The following is a 22,178-nucleotide window of genomic DNA, read 5'->3' as shown; positions in this document are numbered from 1 at the left end:
AAATTTGGCAGAAACGTTACTCATATTACTATTTGTGTGCTAAATAAAAATTTGCAAAATCGGATGGCGAACACGCCCACTTCTAAAAAAAAATTTTTTTTAAATCAAATTTTAACAAAAAATTTGATATCTTTACAGTATATAAGTAAATTATGCCAACATTCAACTTCAGTAATGCTATGGTGCAACAAAATACAAAAATAAAAGAAAATTTCAAAAAAAAAATTTCTTTAATTCGCCTAGAATAGATTAGATTTAGATTATATTATATTTGATTTATTTATACTTTTAATGCCATAAGTCGAACACAAATTTACCAATCCTTGTGAAATTTGGTAGGGGCATAGATTCTACGACGATAACTGTTTCATGTGAAAATGGGCGAAATCGATTGAAGCCACGCCCAGTTTTTATACACAGTCGTTCGTCTGTCCTTCCGCTCGGCCGTTAACACGATAACTTGAGCAAAAATCCATATATCTTTACTAAACTTAGTTCACGCACTTATCTGAACTCACTTTATCTTGGTATAAAAAATGGCCGAAATCGGACCATAACCAGGCCCACTTTTTCGATATCGAAAATTACGAAAAATGAAAAAAATGCCATAATTCTATATCAAATATGAAAAAAGGGATGAAACATGGTAATTGGATTGGTTTATTGACGCAAAATATAACTTTAGAAAAAACTTTGTAAAATGGGTGTGACACCTACCATATTAAGTAGAAGATAATGAAAAAGTAATGAAGGCGAAATCAAAAGCCCTTGGAATCTTGGCAGGAATACTGTTCGTGGTATTACATATATAAATAAATTAGCGGTACCCAACAGATGATGTTCTGGGTCACCTTGGTTCACATTTTGGTCGATATCTCGAAAACGCCTTCACATATACAACTAAAAGCCACTCCTTTTTAGAAGCCTCATTAATACCTTTAATTTGATACCCATAACGTACAAACGCATTCTAGTCACCCCTGGTCCACCTTTATGGCGATATCTCGAAAAGGCGTCCACCTATAGAACTAAGGATCACTCCCTTTTAAAATACTCATTAACACCTTTCATTTGATACCCATATCGTACAAACACATTCTAGAGTCCACCTTTATGGCGATATCTGGAAAAGCCGTCCACCTATAGAACTAAGGATCACTCCCTTTTAAAATACTCATTAACACCTTTCATTTGATACCCATATCGTACAAAGAGATTCTAGAGTCACCCCTGGTCCACCTTTATGGCGATATCTGGAAAAGGTGTCCACCTATAGAACTAAGGATCACTCCCTTTTAAAATACTCATTAACACCTTTCATTTGATACCCATATCGTACAAACACATTCTAGAGTCATCCCTGGTCCACCTTTATGGTAATTGCTGATCTGTCCCGTCTTCTCATTAATTACCAAAATGTTCGTGGTTTACGATCAAAACTTGTTCCATTCTTCCTTAATTCTTTCAACTTTTCTGCACAAGTTGTAGCTTTTACGGAGACCTGGCTAAAGCCTGATAATTACAATTCTGAGGTTTTTTCAAATAAATATGCTGTTTATCGGCGTGATCGCATCTCTAGAGCGGGAGGTGTCCTTATTGCTGTTGAATCTAACCTATCGTCTGAGTTGATTTCGCTGGACAATATCTCTCATATCGAATTCATAGCAGTTAGGCTTTCATTCGGTAGCTATAGCGTAATTGTTTGCTGTTCGTATATACCACCTCGTTCGGATATGGATGTTTATGCTAGTCATAGCTCGGCCATCTGTGATTTGCATTCGCAGTTGGGAGATAACGATCGACTTGTTGTTGTTGGTGACTTTAACTTGCCAACAGTTAGTTGGGTTAATATAAGTGATTCAAACTTTTTAACTCCCACTGCTCAACATGAGTTTCTCAATTGCTTGTTAGACTCATGTCTTTTACAGATTAACAATGTTCCAAATAGTGGAAATAAAATGCTGGATTTAGTATTTGTGGATGGCTCGGTGGGTACTGCCCTTACGCGAATACCACCTTTATCCCTTCCAGAAGACCCTCTTCACCCTACGCTAGAGATATCACTTGATATCAGCCTACCCCGTAGGATTCAAGTACAGTCTCGTCCCCGATCTAGATGCTTCTACAAAGCGAATTTCATTATGCTCAATGATCTGTTGGCTTCCCATGATTGGTCGGATCTCTATGCTTGCACTGATGTCGATTCGGCTATCTGTATATTTTACAGTACGCTTGATGGCTTCTTTGATACCTGCATTCCTACTCGCTATACCCTATGTTCGAATAAGCCCCCTTGGTTTTCAAGGCAACTTATCAGACTTAGTAACATTAAATCTATATAAAGCCTATAGGCTTTATAAGAGGTTCAAGAGATCTGGAGCATCTGCAGACCTCTCTAAATATCTAATAGCTCGTTCTAAATTTCACCGTCTTAATCAGCTTTGTTATAAAAATTACTTGAGTTGTTGTAAAGCCCAATTTTTTAGAAGTCCAAAAAAATTTTACTGTTTCGTAAATTCAAAGCGGAAAACTTCTGGGTATCCTTCCTCATTAACCTTTTGAGGTAAAAAAGCTTGCACTGATGACGACGTTGCTGAACTATTTTCTGAGTTCTTTAAGTCCACGTATTCATCCAGTGGTTTTCATTCCGGTCAATATCCCTATCACTTAGATAGCTCAAATTACATTAGGAATCCTGCTATTGATGGTAATATTGTTCTTCAGAGTCTTCAATCTTTGAAGCCCACCTTTTCTCCGGGACCGGACGGTGTTCCTAGTTGCGTGCTTAGGTACTGCGCCGAAAACATGTATGAGCCTATTTTAAAATTATTTGAGCTATCTCTGGGATCTGCGTCATTCCCGGTACTTTGGAAACAGTCTTTTATTATACCCCTGCATAAAAAAGGTAGTAGGTCAAAAGTTGAAAACTACAGGGGTATTGCTAAACTTTCAGTCATTCCTAAAGTCTTTGAACAGATTGTCACCAGTCAACTGCAATATCAGTGTTCTAGTCTTTTATCTGCATGCCAACACGGTTTTATTCGTCAAAGGTCAACCACTACAAATTTGCTTGTATTCACCTCTATAGTTATGGAAGGATTTTTAGCGAACAAGCAAACGGATGTCATCTACACGGACTTCAGCAAAGCATTTGATACCGTCAACCATGAGTTGCTTATTCATAAGCTTGATTTACTGGGCTTTCCGTTTCACCTATTAATGTGGCTGAAAAGCTATCTTTCTAACCGGACCCAAAAAGTCCTGTTCAAGTGCAATCTGTCGGAATCGTTCGGAGTTTCCTCCGGCGTACCCCAGGGAAGTCATCTAGGCCCTTTGCTCTTTGCCCTTTTCATTAATGACTTGCCACAGACAATATTATATTCCCATACTATAATGTATGCGGATGATGTAAAACTTTGCTACACTTACTGTCCTACCGATTTGAGTTCCTTGGATCTTCTTCAGGCCGACTTGGACTCGTTCCAATGTTGGTGCACAACAAATTTACTAGCTTTAAATTGCTCTAAATGTAAGCATATGACATTTCACCGAGTGAAGCCAGCATTGAAATCTTATGTAATAGATGGTACGCCTTTGGAGCGTATATCTATTGCAAATGATCTAGGTGTCCTTTTTGATCCGAAATTGAATTTTAACATGCATATTTCATCTATAGCCAACAAAGCTTTGGGTTTACTTGGATTTGTTAAAAGATGGGCTAAAGAGTTCGATGATCCGTACCTCACTAAGGTTCTTTACACATCGCTGGTTCGTCCAATACTCGAGTATTGCTCATGCGTTTGGTCCCCTGTTTCTCAAAAGCATATAAAGCGTCTTGAGTCAGTTCAAACGCAATTTTTGATATTTGCATTGCGAGGCCTTAATTGGGACTCAAGTCTCCACCTTCCTCCATACAGAAGTAGACTTCTTCTTATTAACTTACCCACTCTGGAAAATCGGAGAATATTACTGGGGGTATTGTTCATCCATAAGCTCATTATTGGAGAAATTGATTCCGCGGACCTCCTCAGCCGCTTGTTTTTTGCGGTTCCCCCTAGAGTATCCAGACACTACGTTCCTTTCTATTTACCCCTTTGTCGACGAAACTTTGCTAGAAATAATCCTCTTCTTATCTGGTGCGCGCACTACAATGACTTGTATAGCTGCATCAGTCTTGAATGTACTTTTGCCACTATACGTAATGCAATACTTGCCTATCTAATTTAAGAGATACAAGCTAATTTAATTTGCCGGCATTTTATTCCTTCGATAAAAAACGGGAACTATTTCGCTTAAGGATGGAGGAACATTTATCAACATGTATCATTAAGAAGGAACAAGACAGTACTGTGTTGATTGGAATCTGGTGCATTCCAACAACGTAAAAAACATGCTTTTTCATGAGTCACTGACCGGAATCGTATGCATTCCGGCAGTATAATCTTATGGGTCAGGCATCGAGCTGATTGGAATCCGGTGCATTCCAACAACACAGGTCATGTTTTTATGCCTTGTGATGGCGTATCCTCATTACACTACTCTTAGCACTGCCGGATTCCCATGACATGCTGATTGGAATCTTGATGCATTCCAACAGGGAGATTGGAATCCACTGCATTCCGATATCATGCTGAGCGGAATCTGATGCATTCCGCCAGTATAAGATTTCGATATAAGATCTTATTTCTACTCATATTTCTTATTATTATTATATTTTGAAATTAAATAGTAATGTTCATTAATATTTCTTTGTTTGTAATATAACATTGTTGAAATCTCGATATATCTTAAATTTTATCTTTTGAGTTGTATATTTATATATCTTTTATATTATGCAGTCGACCATAGTTTGTCGTCGACTTTAAATAATAAATAAATAAATATCCCGAAATGGCGTCCACCTATAGAACTATGGCCCACTCCCTTTTAAACTGTTCTTTAATATCTTACATTTGATACCCATGTCATACAAACACATTCCAGGGTTACCTTAGGTTCATTTTCCTAAATGGTGATTTTCCCTTAGTTTGTATCCAAAGCTCTCAGCTGAGTATGTAATGTTCGGTTACACCCGAACTCAGCCTTCCTTACTTGTTAATTCGGAAGATGATATAGTTTTTTGTTCACATGTGCAAGGCCTCCTTCTCACAATGGGTCTTTCAGAATACCACCCAAATGAATGGCGTCTCTTCATAGACAGCTCTAAACGAAGCCTTAAGTGTGTTCTTTTACACAATGGCAACCAATATGGTTCAATTCCCATTGCTCATTCAACTAAATTAAAGGAAGAATATCAAAATATTGCACTTGTGTTAGACAAAATCAAGTATAACGAACATAATTGGAGTATTTGTGTAGATCTAAAGTTGGTTAACTTTTTGTTAGGACAACGAAGTAGATACACCAAATACCCATGTTTTTATTGCCTGTGGGATAGTCGTGCCAAGCACCAACACTGGACAGAAAGGGACTGGCCTGTACGTGAGATTTGGAAATGGGAAAGTAGAATGTGATAGACCCACCTTAAGTTACAAGGGATTCAATTATTTTGCCACCTTTACACATTACATTGGCTCTAATGAAACAATTTGTGAAGGCGTTAGATAAAAATGGACAATGTTTTCTTTACATAACGAGAAAATTTCCTAGGCTAAGCATAGAAAAAATAAAAGCGCGTATTTTTGATGGCCCACAGATAAGAATGTTGATAAAAGATACTGGTTTTTCAAATTCAATGACCAGTTTGGAACTGCTTGCGTGTAATTCGTTTGTTGAAGTTACTAAGAACTTTCTGGGGAATCACAAGTCAAGTAACTTCTCTGATATTGTTAACAACATGCTAGAGAATTACAAAAACTTAGGATGTAACAAAGTCCATTATCTCCACAGCTAACTTGACCAGTTTCCGGAGAATCTTGGTTCCTATAGCGAAAAACAAGGCGAACGGTTTCACCAGGGCCTAAAAACTATGGAAGAGAGGTACCAAGGCCGATGGGATCAGCATATGTTGGCTGACTACTGCTGGGGAATGCAACGTGATTGTCTTGCCATACCTCATTCACGAAAATCACGTAAAAGAAAGTGTTTATGTAAATAAAAAGTTAATAATAAAATAAATAACAAACAACTTTTTTTCACAGTAAAAATTTACTAAAATAGAATATATTAGGAAGATCTCCGCAGATATAAAAAAGTTATATGTCTTTGAAAACAGAATTAATAGGTAATTGTTTTAAAATAATTTACATATGCACTGGTTGAAAATTATTCGAGAAAACCGTGATTAAAAATTTTTCACATTATTTTGGCAATTTCTCTGACGTTTGTGAAGACGTATTAACAACTTGTATACTGATAGAAGCGGCGAAATGTACTATTTTCAACGACATCAAAACCGTGTTGATAGAATAAACAGAAACAAAGCTATGGTGCCATACATGCCTTAACCTCTTAAGAAGGGGTTCTTGACCCTATCTAGAAAACTGTACGTAGCATTAAAAAAGTAAGTATACAGTTTTTATCAGGGTACCGAGTACTACCAAATTTGGTTACAAGTAGAGCTGCACCAAAATCACTGTTGACCAGTGTTATTTGTGCCAATGGAATAACCATTTTGGTGAAAGGATTGCGATGATACAGGCTGTTGAAAATTAAAAAAAAACGTTTTGTTTGCCCTTTTCTAATAAATATTTAGACCATCAAGTTTCAACATACAAAAAGAAAGTTCAGTTTATTTTTGTTGCATTTTTTTCGAAGTGGCCAAAAAAATATACAAAAAGCAATTTTTTCGAATTGAGCATTCGTTTTTTGCGAAATTTTTGCTTTACGAGCCGCATTAAGTTTTCATGGTGCTACAGTTTTAAAGCCAAACAAATTTTAAATAATACTGCCCGACAATTGACTTTCCTCCAAGTTCCAGCTTTCGCTAACGCTAAAGCTCCATAGCCAAAAGTATATAATATTTAGTACCATATGGTCATAGAGATAACCACATATGTAAAAGTGTTGTAGTTAGGCTGTTATTGCTTGCGATCATATGTATGGTGCTAAATGTTGCATACTTTTTGGCGCACTTGATATTGTTTAATAGATTTTAGGCGATTTTGTTAAAAAAAAGCTCAAGGAAAAACATGGTGTTAGACACCCTGTATCCCACCCAATCCATTCACATGCCAATTTGTTTGGACCAACTAAATTGAATTCTTCGATTCTGCGATATCAACTCAACAACAACACCACACAGAGTTACATGGCCTTATTTTGTTGCTCATTCCTCATGTTATTGCTTTGTTTATGTGAGTTCAGTGACAAAATTTAACTGAACGAAAACCCGCGGAAAGGAAGAGCAGGAGAGGAAGGAGTGATAATAATTTTTAAATAAATGAAATCCCATGATGAAATGAATATTCAGGTCTTCTCATCCCGTTGACGTTTCTGACAAGTTCGGCATCCATTCTTTAGAGGGTTGTCGATCATACATAACTGCCTTTGAATTATACTACGATAGAAGTAGATTTTACTATACTTTTAGAAATATAATAACTATATGAGCCGTTTATTTTGAAAGTGGCATAAGTCATTTCATGTCGTTTAGGTTCAGTGATAATTTGTTTGCATCTCTCCTCGCCTCCAGTTTGTTAGAGTCCAATATCCAAAAGATGCAATTCTTATTATTATTTTATAATTGTAGAACCATCTATATATGCATTCGTTCAAAAATAACAATGCATTTAAGACCATGAGTTGGAAATGACTTATGCCACTTTCAAAATAAACGGCTCATATATGTAAGCCTTACTATTAAGAATTCATGAGCTTAACACCGGCTTATTATAATTGACGAGCACAAAACGTGTTCGATAAATTCCTCCTCCAACCCGCACTTCTCACAGCTGCTATCACTGACCAAGTCTAATTTAAAGGCATATGACGTCAGATAGCAGCGCCTAGGCAGAATACCCGTCATGAGTCTACAGTTCTTCCTTTTCAATGATAGGAGTAACTTTTTTAGTCTAAGGTTGTAAGATCTTCTCATGATCTTCGGCTCTTGGGTCCACGTCTTTCGCGCTTGGTATTTTCTTAATCGCTCCCAATCTAATTAGGACTTCTACGGAGCAAGTTTCGAGGATGCGCCCTTTTTAGCCAGATCATCCAACCAAAATATAGAAACAATATATATTTTTGAGGAAATTTGTACCAAAATGAAGCAAACTAAATTTATTACTTTTGTAATACAATCAATTACTGGAAAATAGAGCCACCGAAAAAGTGAGGTTTTGTTCGTACTTCCAATGCTTTTGGTAAGGATAGATAAAGGGATCAGTTCAACCCATTCGGATTAAAGGCTAACTCCGGTTTACAGAGTCTTTTCTACAAAAGGTTGCGGCTGCGCTATACACCATGTTTTGCTGGACTAGCTGGCTATCGTGATTAGGCTTTCCGACAGATGAGGCTAGCCTGTCAACTGTATTAAATAGGAGCTGGTTCTTTTGACGAATACCTACAAGGTCCTTTTATTTAAGTACCTTGGATTAAACGTGAAAACACGTTATCGAAGCTCTATGTGGAAAATAGGGCTAAAAAAGTTTCGGTTGCCATGGTAAGTGGGGGCACTCCTTTGTAGACGTTTCTTCCATGGTCATCACGATTGAAGAGGTGCGGCGTTTGGCGCTGATTGAAACACGCACTCTTTCAGGATCTTTACTAAAGTTCATGGCAATGGAAGTTTTAAAAGGGCACTCACCATTGGAAGTCCATACGGTGTGAATTTAAAATATTCACAAGCCTAACAAAGTTAGCTGTATGGAGTACGACGCTGCGCGTTACTTCATGCTGATTAATTTAATTTAATTTATTTATTATTACAGCTGTTTAGGGTTAAAACTTAAACTTCTAAGTACAATTCATTATTACAATCACTTATTTCTATTGAATATGCTGTTGGAATGCCATGTGGTTCTGATCAGCATATCTACTAGCGTGACAAACGGACGAGTCTGGGAGTCACTCATTTAAGGGAGGTTGGAAAGGACGCGTTTCCAATCCTCCAGTGCTCCCAGCTTAAGGCAACAAAATTTGAAACCTAAACATGTCTTTGGATGTTGGAAATAACGTGTATCAAATCACCCCTCAACTTTGTTTAGTTATGACGCTGTCGGAATGCATGAAGATTTCGATCAGCACAGCTCAACATATAATGGGAGGTTGAAAAGAACGTGTTTCCAATCCACCCTGCTCCAACTTTTATTGTTATATTAATGCTGTCGGAATGCGAGTGATTCCGATCAGCAACAGTAAATATCGGCTGAAAGTACCGAATTCCAGCGAAATTAGCTGTTGGAACTGCCTGGAGTTACAGGTGGCGACCGATTTTCTTTTCCTTAGGGCCGGATGCATTGTATTTTGCTGCTTCCAATATTACCATTCCCGTTTCGCGCTCCAGTATAGGATACATCATGTTAAAAATAAAAGGAGAAAAACTTTATCTTATTGGAAAGGTTTTACAATGCTCTAATTAAAAAAATTTTTTTTTTAAAGTATTCAAGTTATTACTACTTTTTATGTGATTAGGAAGTTCACTGAAATATTTCCGGCCCTTATAAAATATATTTTGCTTGTCCACTTCTGTTTTGAAAAGAGGTAATCTAAAATTATTGTTTTCTCTGATTATGTATCCATTCATACATCATTAACATATACCCTGCAAAAATTGTTGGATCATGTGGTCCACTTATTTCATACTGGAGTACTTACCATTCTACTCCACTGTAATGCAGCAATGGACCAACTCATGTTTCTACATGACATACCCTGCAAAATTCGCGAGTACATGCATGCATGGAGTACTCGCTACCCTGCAAAAATCGTTGGATCATGTGGTCCACTGGAGTACTTACCATCCCTGCAAAAATCGTTGGATCATGTGGTCCACTGGAGTACTTACTCCACTGTAATGCAGCAATGGACCAACTCATGTTTCTACACGAACGTATTGTAAGCCGATCATTGCTCGTTTTTAACGATTGTAATCACTACACGATGTTTATTGGACTGTGGGTACTCCATGGACTACTCTGATGTAATGCGGAGCTGGAGTATATGGGCCAGTCCTAACACATCGCAATGTTAATTGGACCATATTTTTTGTATGAATTGTGGCTTGGTCCATAGCGAGTACTTCATGCATGCATGGACCAACCGAGTGCTCCAAAATTAACCACAATTCATACAAAAAATATGGTCCAATTAACATTGCGATGTCCTAGGACTGGACCATATACTCCAGCTCCGCATTACATCAGAGTAATCCATGGAGTACCCACAGTCCAATAAACATCGTGTAGTGATTACAATCGTTAAAAACGAGCAATGATCGGCTTACAATACGTTCGTGTAGAAACATGAGTTGGTCCATTGCTGCATTACAGTGGAGTAAGTACTCCAGTGGACCACATGATCCAACGATTTTTGCAGGGATGGTAAGTACTCCAGTGGACCACATGATCAAACGATTTTTGCAGGGTATAAGCTTTTCGCTGAGGTATGTTGGTAATCTTCCGCGCTTGATATTAAATACAAATTTCATACTGTGGTAGAATAAAAGCGGTTTTATACTCAACCAGTTTAGGGCTTCTATCATGTTATTAATGGGAGTATCATACCTCATGTTTAGTATAAATCTCATAGCTTTATTTTAAATAACTTGTAGCTTATCCACCTTAGTTTCATTGGCAATAAAGAATATTGTGGGGCAATATGTATATGAAATGCGCCTCTATGATGGATTTATACACTTTCAGTTTGTATTTTCTACTGATAAATTTGCATGACCTCTTCCAAAAACCAATTTTCTTGCTTATTTTGACAACTATATAATCAATCACCCTTATCGCGAAGTTCACGCGGAAAACTGTTCGCCTTCACTTTTTTTGTTCGGGTGAACTTTTTCCGCCTATCGGCAATTTCGGGCGAACACAAGTTCACTTCGAAACAAAAATGTATAAAATAATGTTTAGTATTGCACTTAGGTTGGTATTGATTGAGCGCGAGGAATATAAATGTGAAAGCGATTCAGAGGCAATTAAGGGAAGCTAAATGATTCACTGTAAGCTAAAAATTACTATTTTCGGCACTTTTGAATAACAAGTTAATTTTTTTCAATTAGCTTTCGCCAATATTACAGCCGGCATTCTAATATTTGCTAGATATCTTACCAACTCCTTGCCCCCATTGAAGCACACATTTGGAGTTCCACCAATTGTAAAGTTGAGTACATGTCTTCGTTTTTTCGCATAGGGAAAGGCGTTGGAAAGGACCAGGGAGTGGGTCTTAGCCAATCTTGTTTCAGCGAGGTGCTCAACATTTTGTAATCGTTGCTTTGACCACAATGGATAACTTGGCCGACTGATACGTTGCCATAAAAAATAGAATTTACATACTTAGCAATACAGGAATTTCACTTTTTTCCACTCAGCTTCCAATTGTGTATTATTTATTGATTTATTTCTAATAATAAAAGTACATATAATTATAAGAGTACCAAATTTCAAAACAAAAAATTACCTACATTTTGTTTTCCTCTCGTTCGCCTGTAAAATATAAGTGAAGAAATTTGAGTTTCCCCGCTGTTCATTTCGCCCGAACAAAGAGTTGCCGATAAGGTGAAATCTTTTTCGAACACGAAAAATTCTGTCGCCACCCTCTGCGATAGGGTGAACAAAAACTGTGAATATTTTCGGGCGAAAAAAAACTTGCGATAAGGGTGAATATGATGATTAAATTTTAATTTGTAAGTACTTGAAAGTTTTAACTTCGTTAATGTTTGAGTTCATTATTTCTAGCTCGATATTACAAGATTCCTTGTTCATTGCTCTGGATATGACCATAAAATGGGTTTTATTTAGATTAAGTTTCCGCTTATTGTTACAAAGCCACCTGTATAGGGAGTTCAAGTCTTTCTGCATTTTGCTCCTAGCTAACTGATATCCATTTCACTTACTTCGAGCAATGCGTCATCCGCAAACAGCGTTATTTTACTGTGTTTTAGCGCCGAAGACATATCATTTATATATATGTTAAATAGGACTCGAGCCAAAACCGATCCGTGTGACAATCCAATTCCTGTCAATACCTCATCCGATATAACCGACCCAATGCTGTTTTTTGTCTTCGGTGCCGATTACTAACTAATTACTTTTAGATTTTACTATTTCTCAACTACACATACATTTGTATTGCTCAAACAAAAACATATTTAAATATTTTATTCGTTTAATTTCCCTCAGACATTCTCGGAGCGCACATAACGTCTGAGTCGGAAGTTAATCCATAATATGTAAGAAAAACTAGGGTCAGAAATATGATCATAGAAAAGTCTTTAATGACTATTTTATGATGAAAATAATGAGTCGTTTGCTGGAAATGTATAACAAAGTAACTTTGAACAAATGTGATTATGGAATATTTTTCATAAAAAATGTATTATGTTAAACATTTACATGGTTACTTGGTTCATTTTGTTGTTGCTGACCGTCTCCATTCATTGGATCACAGAAGTGTAAGTATAAAAAAATTGGAATATAAGTCTCAAAATGGCTCCGAAAAAGTTCAAAATGGGGTCCGTTAAGCCTACAGGTCACGGCAGCATACTCTGTAACTACGACTTCCTTTCTCGAAGTACAGACCGGTGTGCGAACAAAACAGTTGCGGACAGCCACTTCATAGTAAAAATTCCCAGCAAGGAAGATTGGGTGGAGCCGAGCAGGTTCCTGGATACCACAGGCAGCATTTCCATATTTACCGAAGGTTCTAAGCTGGATGGTAGGGTTGCAGGGGGCATATTTTCAAAGGATCCAGATCTCCAACTTTCTTTCAGACTACCTGATCATTGCAGCGTCTTCCAGGCAGAAGTAGCAGCTATCATGGAAGCCGCTACTCAAATAGGTACACAGAATACCGACAAGGCAATCTTTATTTTCAGCAATAGCCAAGCGGCAATCAAATCCCTTGGTTCCTATTCATTCAACTCCGAATTGACACTAAACTGTCGCCGATCTCTTCAGGAGATGGCCCAACAGAACCGTGTACACCTCACATGGGTCCCGGGACACAGGGACATAGAGGGAAACTGCGCTTCAGACGAACTTGCTAGGCAGGGTACGACCAGACAGATTCTTCCTGACAAAGAATGCCTAGGTGTGCCTTTTGCCGCTTGCAAGCTAATGCTAAAAGAGTATACCTACAGTCAAGCCAACGAAAGATGGCTATTAACCCCGGGATGTAGAATATCAAAGCAATCCTGGCCTAAATGGGATTCTAAGAGATCCCGTCACGTCTATACCCTAAGTAGGGACAAAATCGTCTCACTTGTAGGAGTTCTGACTGGACACTGCCTCATCGGAAGGCATGCGGAAAGGCTAGGAGCGCCCTTCCAACGATGTTGCAGCAGTTGTTAAGAAGACGAGGTAGAGGAAACGGCGATGCACCTCATCTGCAACTGCCCGGCGTTAAGTGGCTCCAGACAACGCTGTCTGGGAGCTTCCTTCCTGAGCGATCTCCGCCAGGTCTGGGAGCATGATATAAGGGACTTGGTAGCTTTTATCAATCCTCGAAATGGTTCGAAGAGGAGGGCTAATGGTGTCTTTCTGTGGTACCACAACGGGCCAACTGATATTGGCCTATGTGTGCCCATGGGGCAGCCACTACTACATAACCTAGTCCGTTAGGAGTCCAATATGTGCCTCCGTAAATGAACTTTTTATGAGGCCAATATGAGTCATATATGATATACGTTCGTTTATTTGGGAACCAGCATTAACACTAACAACAACAACAGCTCTGAAATCCACCGAAGAATCACTCTTGCCAATAAATGCTACTTTGGACTAGGTAGGCAATTGAAAAGTAAAGTCCTCTCTCGGTAAACGAAAATTATACTCTACAAGTCACTTATCGTACCTGTCCTGCTATATGGTGCAGAAGCACGGACCATGGCAACATCAGATGCGACGGCTCTGGGTTCGCGATGGCGAGTACCGAAGAATATTTAACGATGAGCTATACGAGCTTTACGCAGACATCCACATAGTCCAGCGAATTAAAACGCAGTGGCTGCGCTGGCTAGGCCATGTTATGCGAATGAAAGATGACGTTCCGGCTAAGAAAACGTTTCTATCGGAACACGCCTATGGAAGTAGAGGAAGAGGGCGGCCTCCACTTCGGTGGAAGGATCAGGTGGAAAACAGTTTAAACTCCCTTGATGTGACCAATTGGCGACAGTTGGCAGAGAGAAGAAGCGACTGGCGCGCCTTGTTGAACGGCCATAAACGGTTAAGCGCCAATTAAGTAAGTGAGCACATTAAGAGCGCAAACGCTTAAATTTTAGACTTCTTTTTGATTTCTTTATGACTCCGAATGTTTGCTGGGTTTTTATTTTATTTTGTTTGGAGATTGATTTTTAAATATTAAATTGCGTAAAAACTTCAAAAAATACATCATGGCTGTCAAAGAAGAGAGAACGCATGCAAAGAGGATAAATACAATAAGAGCCGTCACTCGTTATTTTTTTGGTATTTACTCGATGTATACTGAGAGGTAGTCGCTACTTTTTTTTTTGGGCGAGATGTTTATAAATGTCTTCTATACATTTTCGTGGGGTATATGTGTTTATTTTTCGACTGTATTTGATTAATTTATTAAATTCTCTTTCCAAAAATCACAGTTGCACAAGGGGCCTACACGGCATGGATAAATGCGAGACAATTAAAAATGTCACTCTCAGAAAACATTCGGCATCAATTTTTTCAATTTCCAGCGAGATACTCGCCACAAAATAACGAGTGACGGCTCTTATTGTATTTATCCTCTTTGACGCATGAACCAATAAATGTATCCCGCATTAAAAAATGAGAGAGCACAAAATCATAGTTAGCTGTGAAATAAATTTTCTCGTCGTGACGTTACGCTTTTAACAACATGTTTTGACCCAGTGTTCAGACTTTATTCCAATCGGAGTATTTTGCTCCGCTCTTACCTCCTACTACATTTTTTATCTCAAAGGTTTATTTGGGTCGAGTTGAAAACTAAATAGTATTACTACCTAATATCTTTTGGTTGAATTTTTTATTTTATACGTATGAAAAGCTGATTGTTTATAAGTGACGATTGGATGAAATGACGCGAATTCATTTTTGGTGTCTTAAGACATGTTTCTTCACTCTTCGCCTGTTTAAGTGACTTAAACTATGAACATTTTTCGTTCGTTTGTTTCATTAGCCATTGAGTGTGCTTGTAATTCTCAACTGGTTAGTGAAATATTCTAGACATAGTTTACGTTTTTTATCCCAAAGCGGGTTTTTTCAAAGCAAAACAAGGTGGCTCAACCCGCAGCCAATACCTTGGAGCACCCCAGTGCTCGCCCCCAATGAATAAATACAAGGTGTAACAGGTGCATAGCAACCTCCCTCTCTAAAATAACACACAGTCCACTTAAATAATATAATAGCAAAAAACCTATTCGCCCGCCGAATCACCAAAGCTTAGACACTACTCACAGTTTTTGTACTTTTTTCGTACGGAATGAGAATAGAAGGAGTAGAATGAAAGCAAAAAATGTGTCCGGGCGCGATCTGTAAATCCTGCCAAAATTCAAAGTGCTGTATGTTCTTAAAGTTTTATATAAAAATTAAGTACGTTGAGTCAGTGAGTTTTGCGATAGCAGTAGCCAATTGGGGACACCAAGCGAGGTCAAATCTTCCTCCAAATCAGTGAAGGTATTCTCTTTCCTCTGTTTACAAACTGCCGGAGCGTATTCGTTCATCCGTATAACATGCCCCACCTAGCGAAGCCTTTGGATTTTCAATCGCTGCACTATCGTCATGTCTGCGTAAAGATCATATAGCTCATCATTATAACTCCTTCGATACTCGCCGTCGACATCACGCAAAGGACTATAAACCTTCAGGAGAACTTTTCTCTCGAATACTCCAAGAGCCATCTCATCTTCTCTCGACACCTTCCATGATTCCGAGCCATACATCAGGACAGGTATGATGAGTGACTTGTAGAGCGAGAATTTTGTTCGTCGAGAGAGGACTTTACTTTTCAATTGCCTAAAGAAGCAATTGTTAGCAAGAGTTATTCTCCGTTTGATTTCTAGGCAGACATTGTTTTTGCTTTTAATGCTGCTTCCCAAATGAACGAAATCCTTCACAGTCTCGAATTTATATCCGTCAACAGTGAGCTACATAGGCCACAATGACAGCAAGTACTTCATCTTGTCCAAATTTACTGCAGGACCCACTTTTTTTTACTTCTTTATCTTATACCAACTCTTCGCCTCCATGTTTGAACAGCCCGGCGGGTATCCTGCCATTACTTGGCACCTTGTGATTTTTTAGTCGTGATATTGGATGCCGGGGAGTGTTTTTCATTATCGGCGATCGGGTTCGTCTTCCCCCACACTCTGTACGTCAGTTACCAGGTCGCCATTGTCGTCCTACAGGAATCTGCCCCGGTCTTCAAACCTTAGGCCATTAAAAGAGCATGAAATATGTATGGTAAACCGAAAATAATAATAATAATATGTGTGTGTTAATGGGAGCATTAGTTGGTCATCCCACACGTTTTAGACTGACTCCCTGTGCATCTGATAAACCAGAAAACTTTTTTGCTGAAATGTCATGACAAAAACACAATGGAAAGTTTGCCAAGCCACCAAATAAATTTGTTGTTGTTGTTCGCCCGCTTTCAAAAAGGCAGAAAAAATATACGTCATCAAACTTTTTTTTCAAATTCGATTACAAATACAACAATTCCGGAATGCGGGATCTTAGCTCATTCGATTATGGAGAGAACGGTCCTACCTTGTAAGTGTTTTTATCATGATTGTTCCCATTCAGATAAATCTACCATGGTGGAATCACCAGGTGATGTAAGCCGTCAATTGTCTCGCTCTAAATTCTTATTTGTTGTGTCATTCGGCTATCTGAAAATTTGTCACAAATGTTGTCCCCGAAAAAGTGTTGTTTTTTGCATTTTTGAGGAGTAAAATATGGTAGTTTTAGTACTTTTTTTCATCTAAACAGTAGTGAATATCGATGGACCTTTACCGGATTTAATTACAGAGATTCATATTTGGGTATCTTTGGTATGGGCTTCCATAAATAAGGTCGTGCTTAACTATTGCGTTCATATTATTGATGTTTCCATTATATAAGAACGTTTAATTTGTTCCAAAAAAATTTTTCAACAAGGATTTTCGCCTGTGCAGCGCTACTGAAAACTTTCGAGAAATGTGTAAGAACACCAAAACTGTCGTATTACACCTTATTTATGTAAACACCTCGCTAAAACAATGGATTTCTAAATACAGTTACAAAAAATTGTTACTGACTATTGTTGTTTTGGCCTAAAAAGTAGACCACTAAGATAAGAGAATGTTACAGTTATGGATGGTAATTTAGAATATATGAATCCGGCTCGATCGGATTAGCACCTTCTGGTCCTAGGCCGACTCCTATTATATCCCCTGACATATTTTAGTAAATAATAACTTGGGAATATTAGTAATACATTATGAATTAACTGTCAAGAGCTTATGGGAGATCTTCTGATCGAAACCCATTTAAGTGTTTAAGTGTTATTGAATTTTACTACTCATCGCAATTTAAGTTTTTAATTTTATTCGATGCCTAAAGTAATATAAGTTCGCACTGGTCCTGCGTATCCCTTTTGTATTGGCATTAGGTTGCACTGATATGCTGAAAAAATAGTCTGTAATGGCTTTCGTAGAAAGGCATTTGTTTTTCTACTCCTACTTTTCCAAAGCGAGTAAGCATTTTACCCTCTTCTGACCGTTGAAAATACATCCCTACCGTTTCAGATAGCGTACATCATGATGGAATTATAGAAGGTGCCGGATGTAAGCAGTTTCTCGCTCTAACACCGCCATCTTGAACGTCCTTAGAAATAAGAATGTTGTTGCCTTACAAAACTCCTATTTTATTCAATGGAAAAAGTGTACTAAAAACAACACAAATCAAATTTTGTTTAAAAAATTGCAACGGCATCACTTTTTTTCTCGAGTTTTGTTTTGCTCTGACTTTTCTATTATAAAATTCTGTGACAATTCAGAAAAAGATTTTATTTAATTGCAGAACTAAAGAAATTTGCATGATTTCGTCTTGATATTAAGGTGAGTTTTGTTGCGGATATTAAGAAACAGATTTGTAATTGATATTTATTCTTTAAAATATGTTTTCAGAAATGAAATCTAAAAAAAAAGCGGAAACTACATGACTGAACTCATTTGCATATGTATGTATGTTCTAAGATATGTTGCACGGGATAATACCTCTTCCCCACCATAGCGCAGCTTAACAAAAAAGCAAATACCGACCTTATGGACCGTGAACAATAAAATTCCCCTACAGATTATTGGCAAATTGTAACAGCTAGCATAACTTGATGACCAGTACGAACTTAGGCAACTGCGTTGCTCAATTTGAAGTCACCCTTTTCCCAAAGCCTTTTGAACATAAAAGTGACAATTAGTTCTTCCTGTTTTAAAGAAATTTCGGCTACAACTTCTTTTTTTAGAATAGTGGAAATGTGTCCAAATATATGCCGACTCGGCCCTATAGATTTTGCAGCCCATTCCTTCTATAAGCTTCGGCGACGTAGCCGGGTATTGTATTACGTACCAACTCTTGGCCAACCGCTGAAACATACCCGCACGTTATACCCGCAGTTTGTTTCCCTAATCTTTGATTTTTACATGGATTCGGTCAAGTGGCGGCCGACGTGGCCTGATAATAGTGTACATACCTACCACTCCAAAGGTCCTGGCTTCAAGTCCAGTCTCGGAAACGGAACATCATCCAAACAGGGTCGCCTTCGGCAGAAGTTTGGCAAAAACTCCGTCTGTATTTCTGCCATCAAAAATTTCTCTGTGAAGTAGCATCTGCTCGGGGAAGGCACAAAATATGTAGGTTCCGTCCCGCCAATTGATATGAAAAGTTAAAAAGTTGGACGACTAAAATTAAGAGTAAAGGCCGGCGTAAATCTCTTCAGGTATATCGCGCTAAGTATTTCTTTTCGGCCAAGCGCACAGCAGCACTACTGTTCTAAATGTCACATAATGCCAGATTGGTCAAAGACTTGGCCAAAGCTCTCAATAAGAGATTCGTTCTCGTGACGTTAAACTTTTAACAATGTAATCATCTGAGCAACAGGTTTCTCCCCCGCTTTTCTTTGCCCCGTCTATCTCATGCATATGTGTGGCGATGCTTTCATCGTTTTCTTGCTGAACACATTAACCAGCAGGGCAGAGCTCAAATTGCACGGGTTAAAAATTTTGCCGTGGTCAGCACCAATGACGATGTCCCGAACGGGCATCTAAAAAGTTGCAGCTACTCCCTTGGTATCTTTACTGTCAGCGAAGGCTTGGCTAGATGCGTACACACTCTCCCCTACCTATAGTTGGCCGCAGCGTCGAATGATAGGGATCAAGGCTAAAGCCAAACCCTCAATTAATACTTCACCAAATGTATCTACCTGCTGCCTTGTCCGTCCTCCTGTTGTGTGTTCAATAGCATTTTCCCCTGATGTAATATATTAAAAACTGATTCCTTTAATATTCCAGGACAGGAGTAGACTGTTATTACACGCCCAAAAATGTCGAGAGGGAGTTCAAAAGGCACGTTTTTACCTCGGTATCAGTAATCCGGATAACAACCCCTGGCCGCTCCAAAACCGGGGGTAGAACACCATTGTACATAAAAGTTTCAACGCTAATTTTGCAAATATCTTTTGGCATCAGTAAAATATGTATATACGTTCAGGTTATCAATATCGAGCTAAAAACGTGTCTTTCGACACCTCTGCCGACATTTTTGCTCGGTTATAAGCATTCCACCTCTGTCCTAAAGTATTACAAGCAAAATTGATACGTTCAAAAGAAGTTTATAAGTTGAAAACGTCTCAAAAATTAATAAAGCAATCTTCAATTCATAAACTTTTATGATAAAATTGCTCAATAATCAAGCTACGTACACTCCTTTCTGTATTTTATGATTATTTAAAAAGTATGAATTTAAGTACTATTTCAAAAAGGGGCCATCTTTTATGCCCCTTTTCTCGTGTACTTCCAGAATACAACCTGGAGCTCACTGGAGCTAAGGGCGTTCGATATGACAACTGTCAAATCTTCCTCTACCTTCTATCAGTACATTATGGCGTACATCTTCTATCTCTTTTTATTTACTTCACCTGGTTATTCCACCATGAACTCTACACAATTTTTTTGTTTTTACTGCAATGAGGGTTATTCCCATGATTCAATCACAAGAGGTTTGCTCGACAGACACAAAAAAAAAATTGTATCTCTGTCCATAGATATGTGCAGTTGAAGTTGGTAATTTTCATGTATTTGTTGTAATGTTTTTGTGCACTGAACAAGATTTTGTGTACAAAGGGATTTTGCACGCATTTAATTTTGGTCCGACCTCATTGGTGGACCGGCCAGGGTAATTTTTTATAAGCTGGGCTGAAGGCCGTCAACGAAACCCGGGGTAATTTTCGGTTTTTCGTCAATATCTTTTGAACGAGCCAAAATTTTTGTTTCCGCCCTCCAATTATTGTTATCGAGGTCAATACGCGTCTTTTGACACTTCTCTCGATATTTTTAGACGCGTATTAAAAGTCGACCTTCTGTTCTATTAATTCCGTATGTTCGGAACATTCGTCTCCATATAAGAATTTGGAGAATCGGTTTATATATGGAATATTATGCATATTCGGACCTCAAAAGGTAGTATCAAATGAACATATTCCGAATATTCTAAATTAACGGTTTATCCGGAATGCTTCCATGAATACTTAACGGAAAAAAGCTTTCCGAAATTTCATAAAAAGGTGAATACTCCCTGTGTAGCGGCAGGACCGCACAAAAGCTTAACTCTTCTGTCAAAGTCAAGTTAGGAATATAAAGTTCTAAGACAATAAGCCATTTTCTTTTATTTTGGTTTTTGTCAGTTCATTGCGGCTGCTGAGTAGCGTATCACCCCATGTTGGCTGCCTGTTCAAATCATGCTATTTCAAAATATTTTTCAAAAATTTCCCAATTCAGGATTTGTCACAAAACCGCCCTATATTAGAATTAAATTGAAGAACGCTTCATCTCAGAATGCTTTTCATTAACTCCCTCTTATGACAAAATGCATTGAACTTATGCTCATGTAGGGAGTTTTGGAAACAAATTTTGAGATAGTGCATTTTTGAATAAAATTATAACATACGGCATTCTTCAAACAATTTCTGAAAGAATGACCAAACCAACATAACTTAATCAATTCACGAAATATTTAGTGGAAAATAAATTATTTTCCCACAAACTTTTGGCATTTACAAATTTATTATCACTACTTTATCTACTAAAGATACTTGTCTACTACAATTTCACTGAAGGGGATTGAATTATTCCCCGTTTTCCTTACTTCGTAAAAGAAACCCGTCCAGAATTTTCAATTTGGGAGTGTCAAAGATCTGTCATCATTGAAGAACAAACCTCTAATAATTGAATCATGGGGTATTCCACCATGGCCATGAGCTCCTACACTCTTTTGACAAATACAATTAAAAATATTGTTAGTTACATTTTGCGTACAATTGGTAATATAAAAATAAAATCTTCATTTCTAAATAAATTTTAATAAATGTTCCATCTTATTTCTTGCAGAAAATGAACGCAGAATCCGAGCCAATGACCGAGAGTTTAATGCACAATTCAAATACGCTGTAAGTATTCATTTCAATTTAATAAAGCCGCTTATCTTACCCATGTTTTTGAGTGTATGTTGACCCATCCAATCCGACTTTGAAAGGTAGACGCAAAGATAAGCTCTTCCGCAAACGAATTTCGACTCAAAATCTGAGTCAGAGATGAGCGCGGAATATGGAGACCAACGAGACGGAGAGGGGTCTAACATGAATGTTGGAACGGCAAGTGTTGGGTTTGAATATTTATTCCCACATTCTTCTTTGTTTTAAAAGAACGAAATATAGTGAAATGCAATGAAGTGAACTGTCTATGTGTTGTGTTGTGTTGGTAGTCTGAAGTCAGACGGCTGTATTGCCTTCCATAACAAAAAGCCAGTAAAAACGCTTACTGACTCAGAAAT

The 22,178-nt window shown here is 38.0% G+C and overlaps 1 protein-coding gene across 12 annotated transcripts in view; it reads left to right on the top strand.

Moving 5' to 3' along the window:
- ATP8B (ATPase phospholipid transporting 8B) overlaps positions 1–22,178 on the top strand; it is a 232,451-nt gene that overhangs the window by 122,629 nt on the left and 87,644 nt on the right. For all 12 annotated transcript variants that reach the window (XM_067786114.1, XM_067786115.1, XM_067786117.1 and 9 more), the window contains one exon: positions 21,737–21,795. In XM_067786114.1, coding sequence (XP_067642215.1) covers positions 21,737–21,795 — 59 coding nt within the window. The remainder of the gene's footprint in view (positions 1–21,736; positions 21,796–22,178) is intronic.

The sequence above is a fragment of the Eurosta solidaginis genome, chromosome 4 (genome assembly GCF_040869045.1).
Source record: "Eurosta solidaginis isolate ZX-2024a chromosome 4, ASM4086904v1, whole genome shotgun sequence".
Taxonomy (NCBI): domain Eukaryota; kingdom Metazoa; phylum Arthropoda; class Insecta; order Diptera; family Tephritidae; genus Eurosta; species Eurosta solidaginis.
This window is presented reverse-complemented; position numbering and strand designations above follow the sequence as displayed.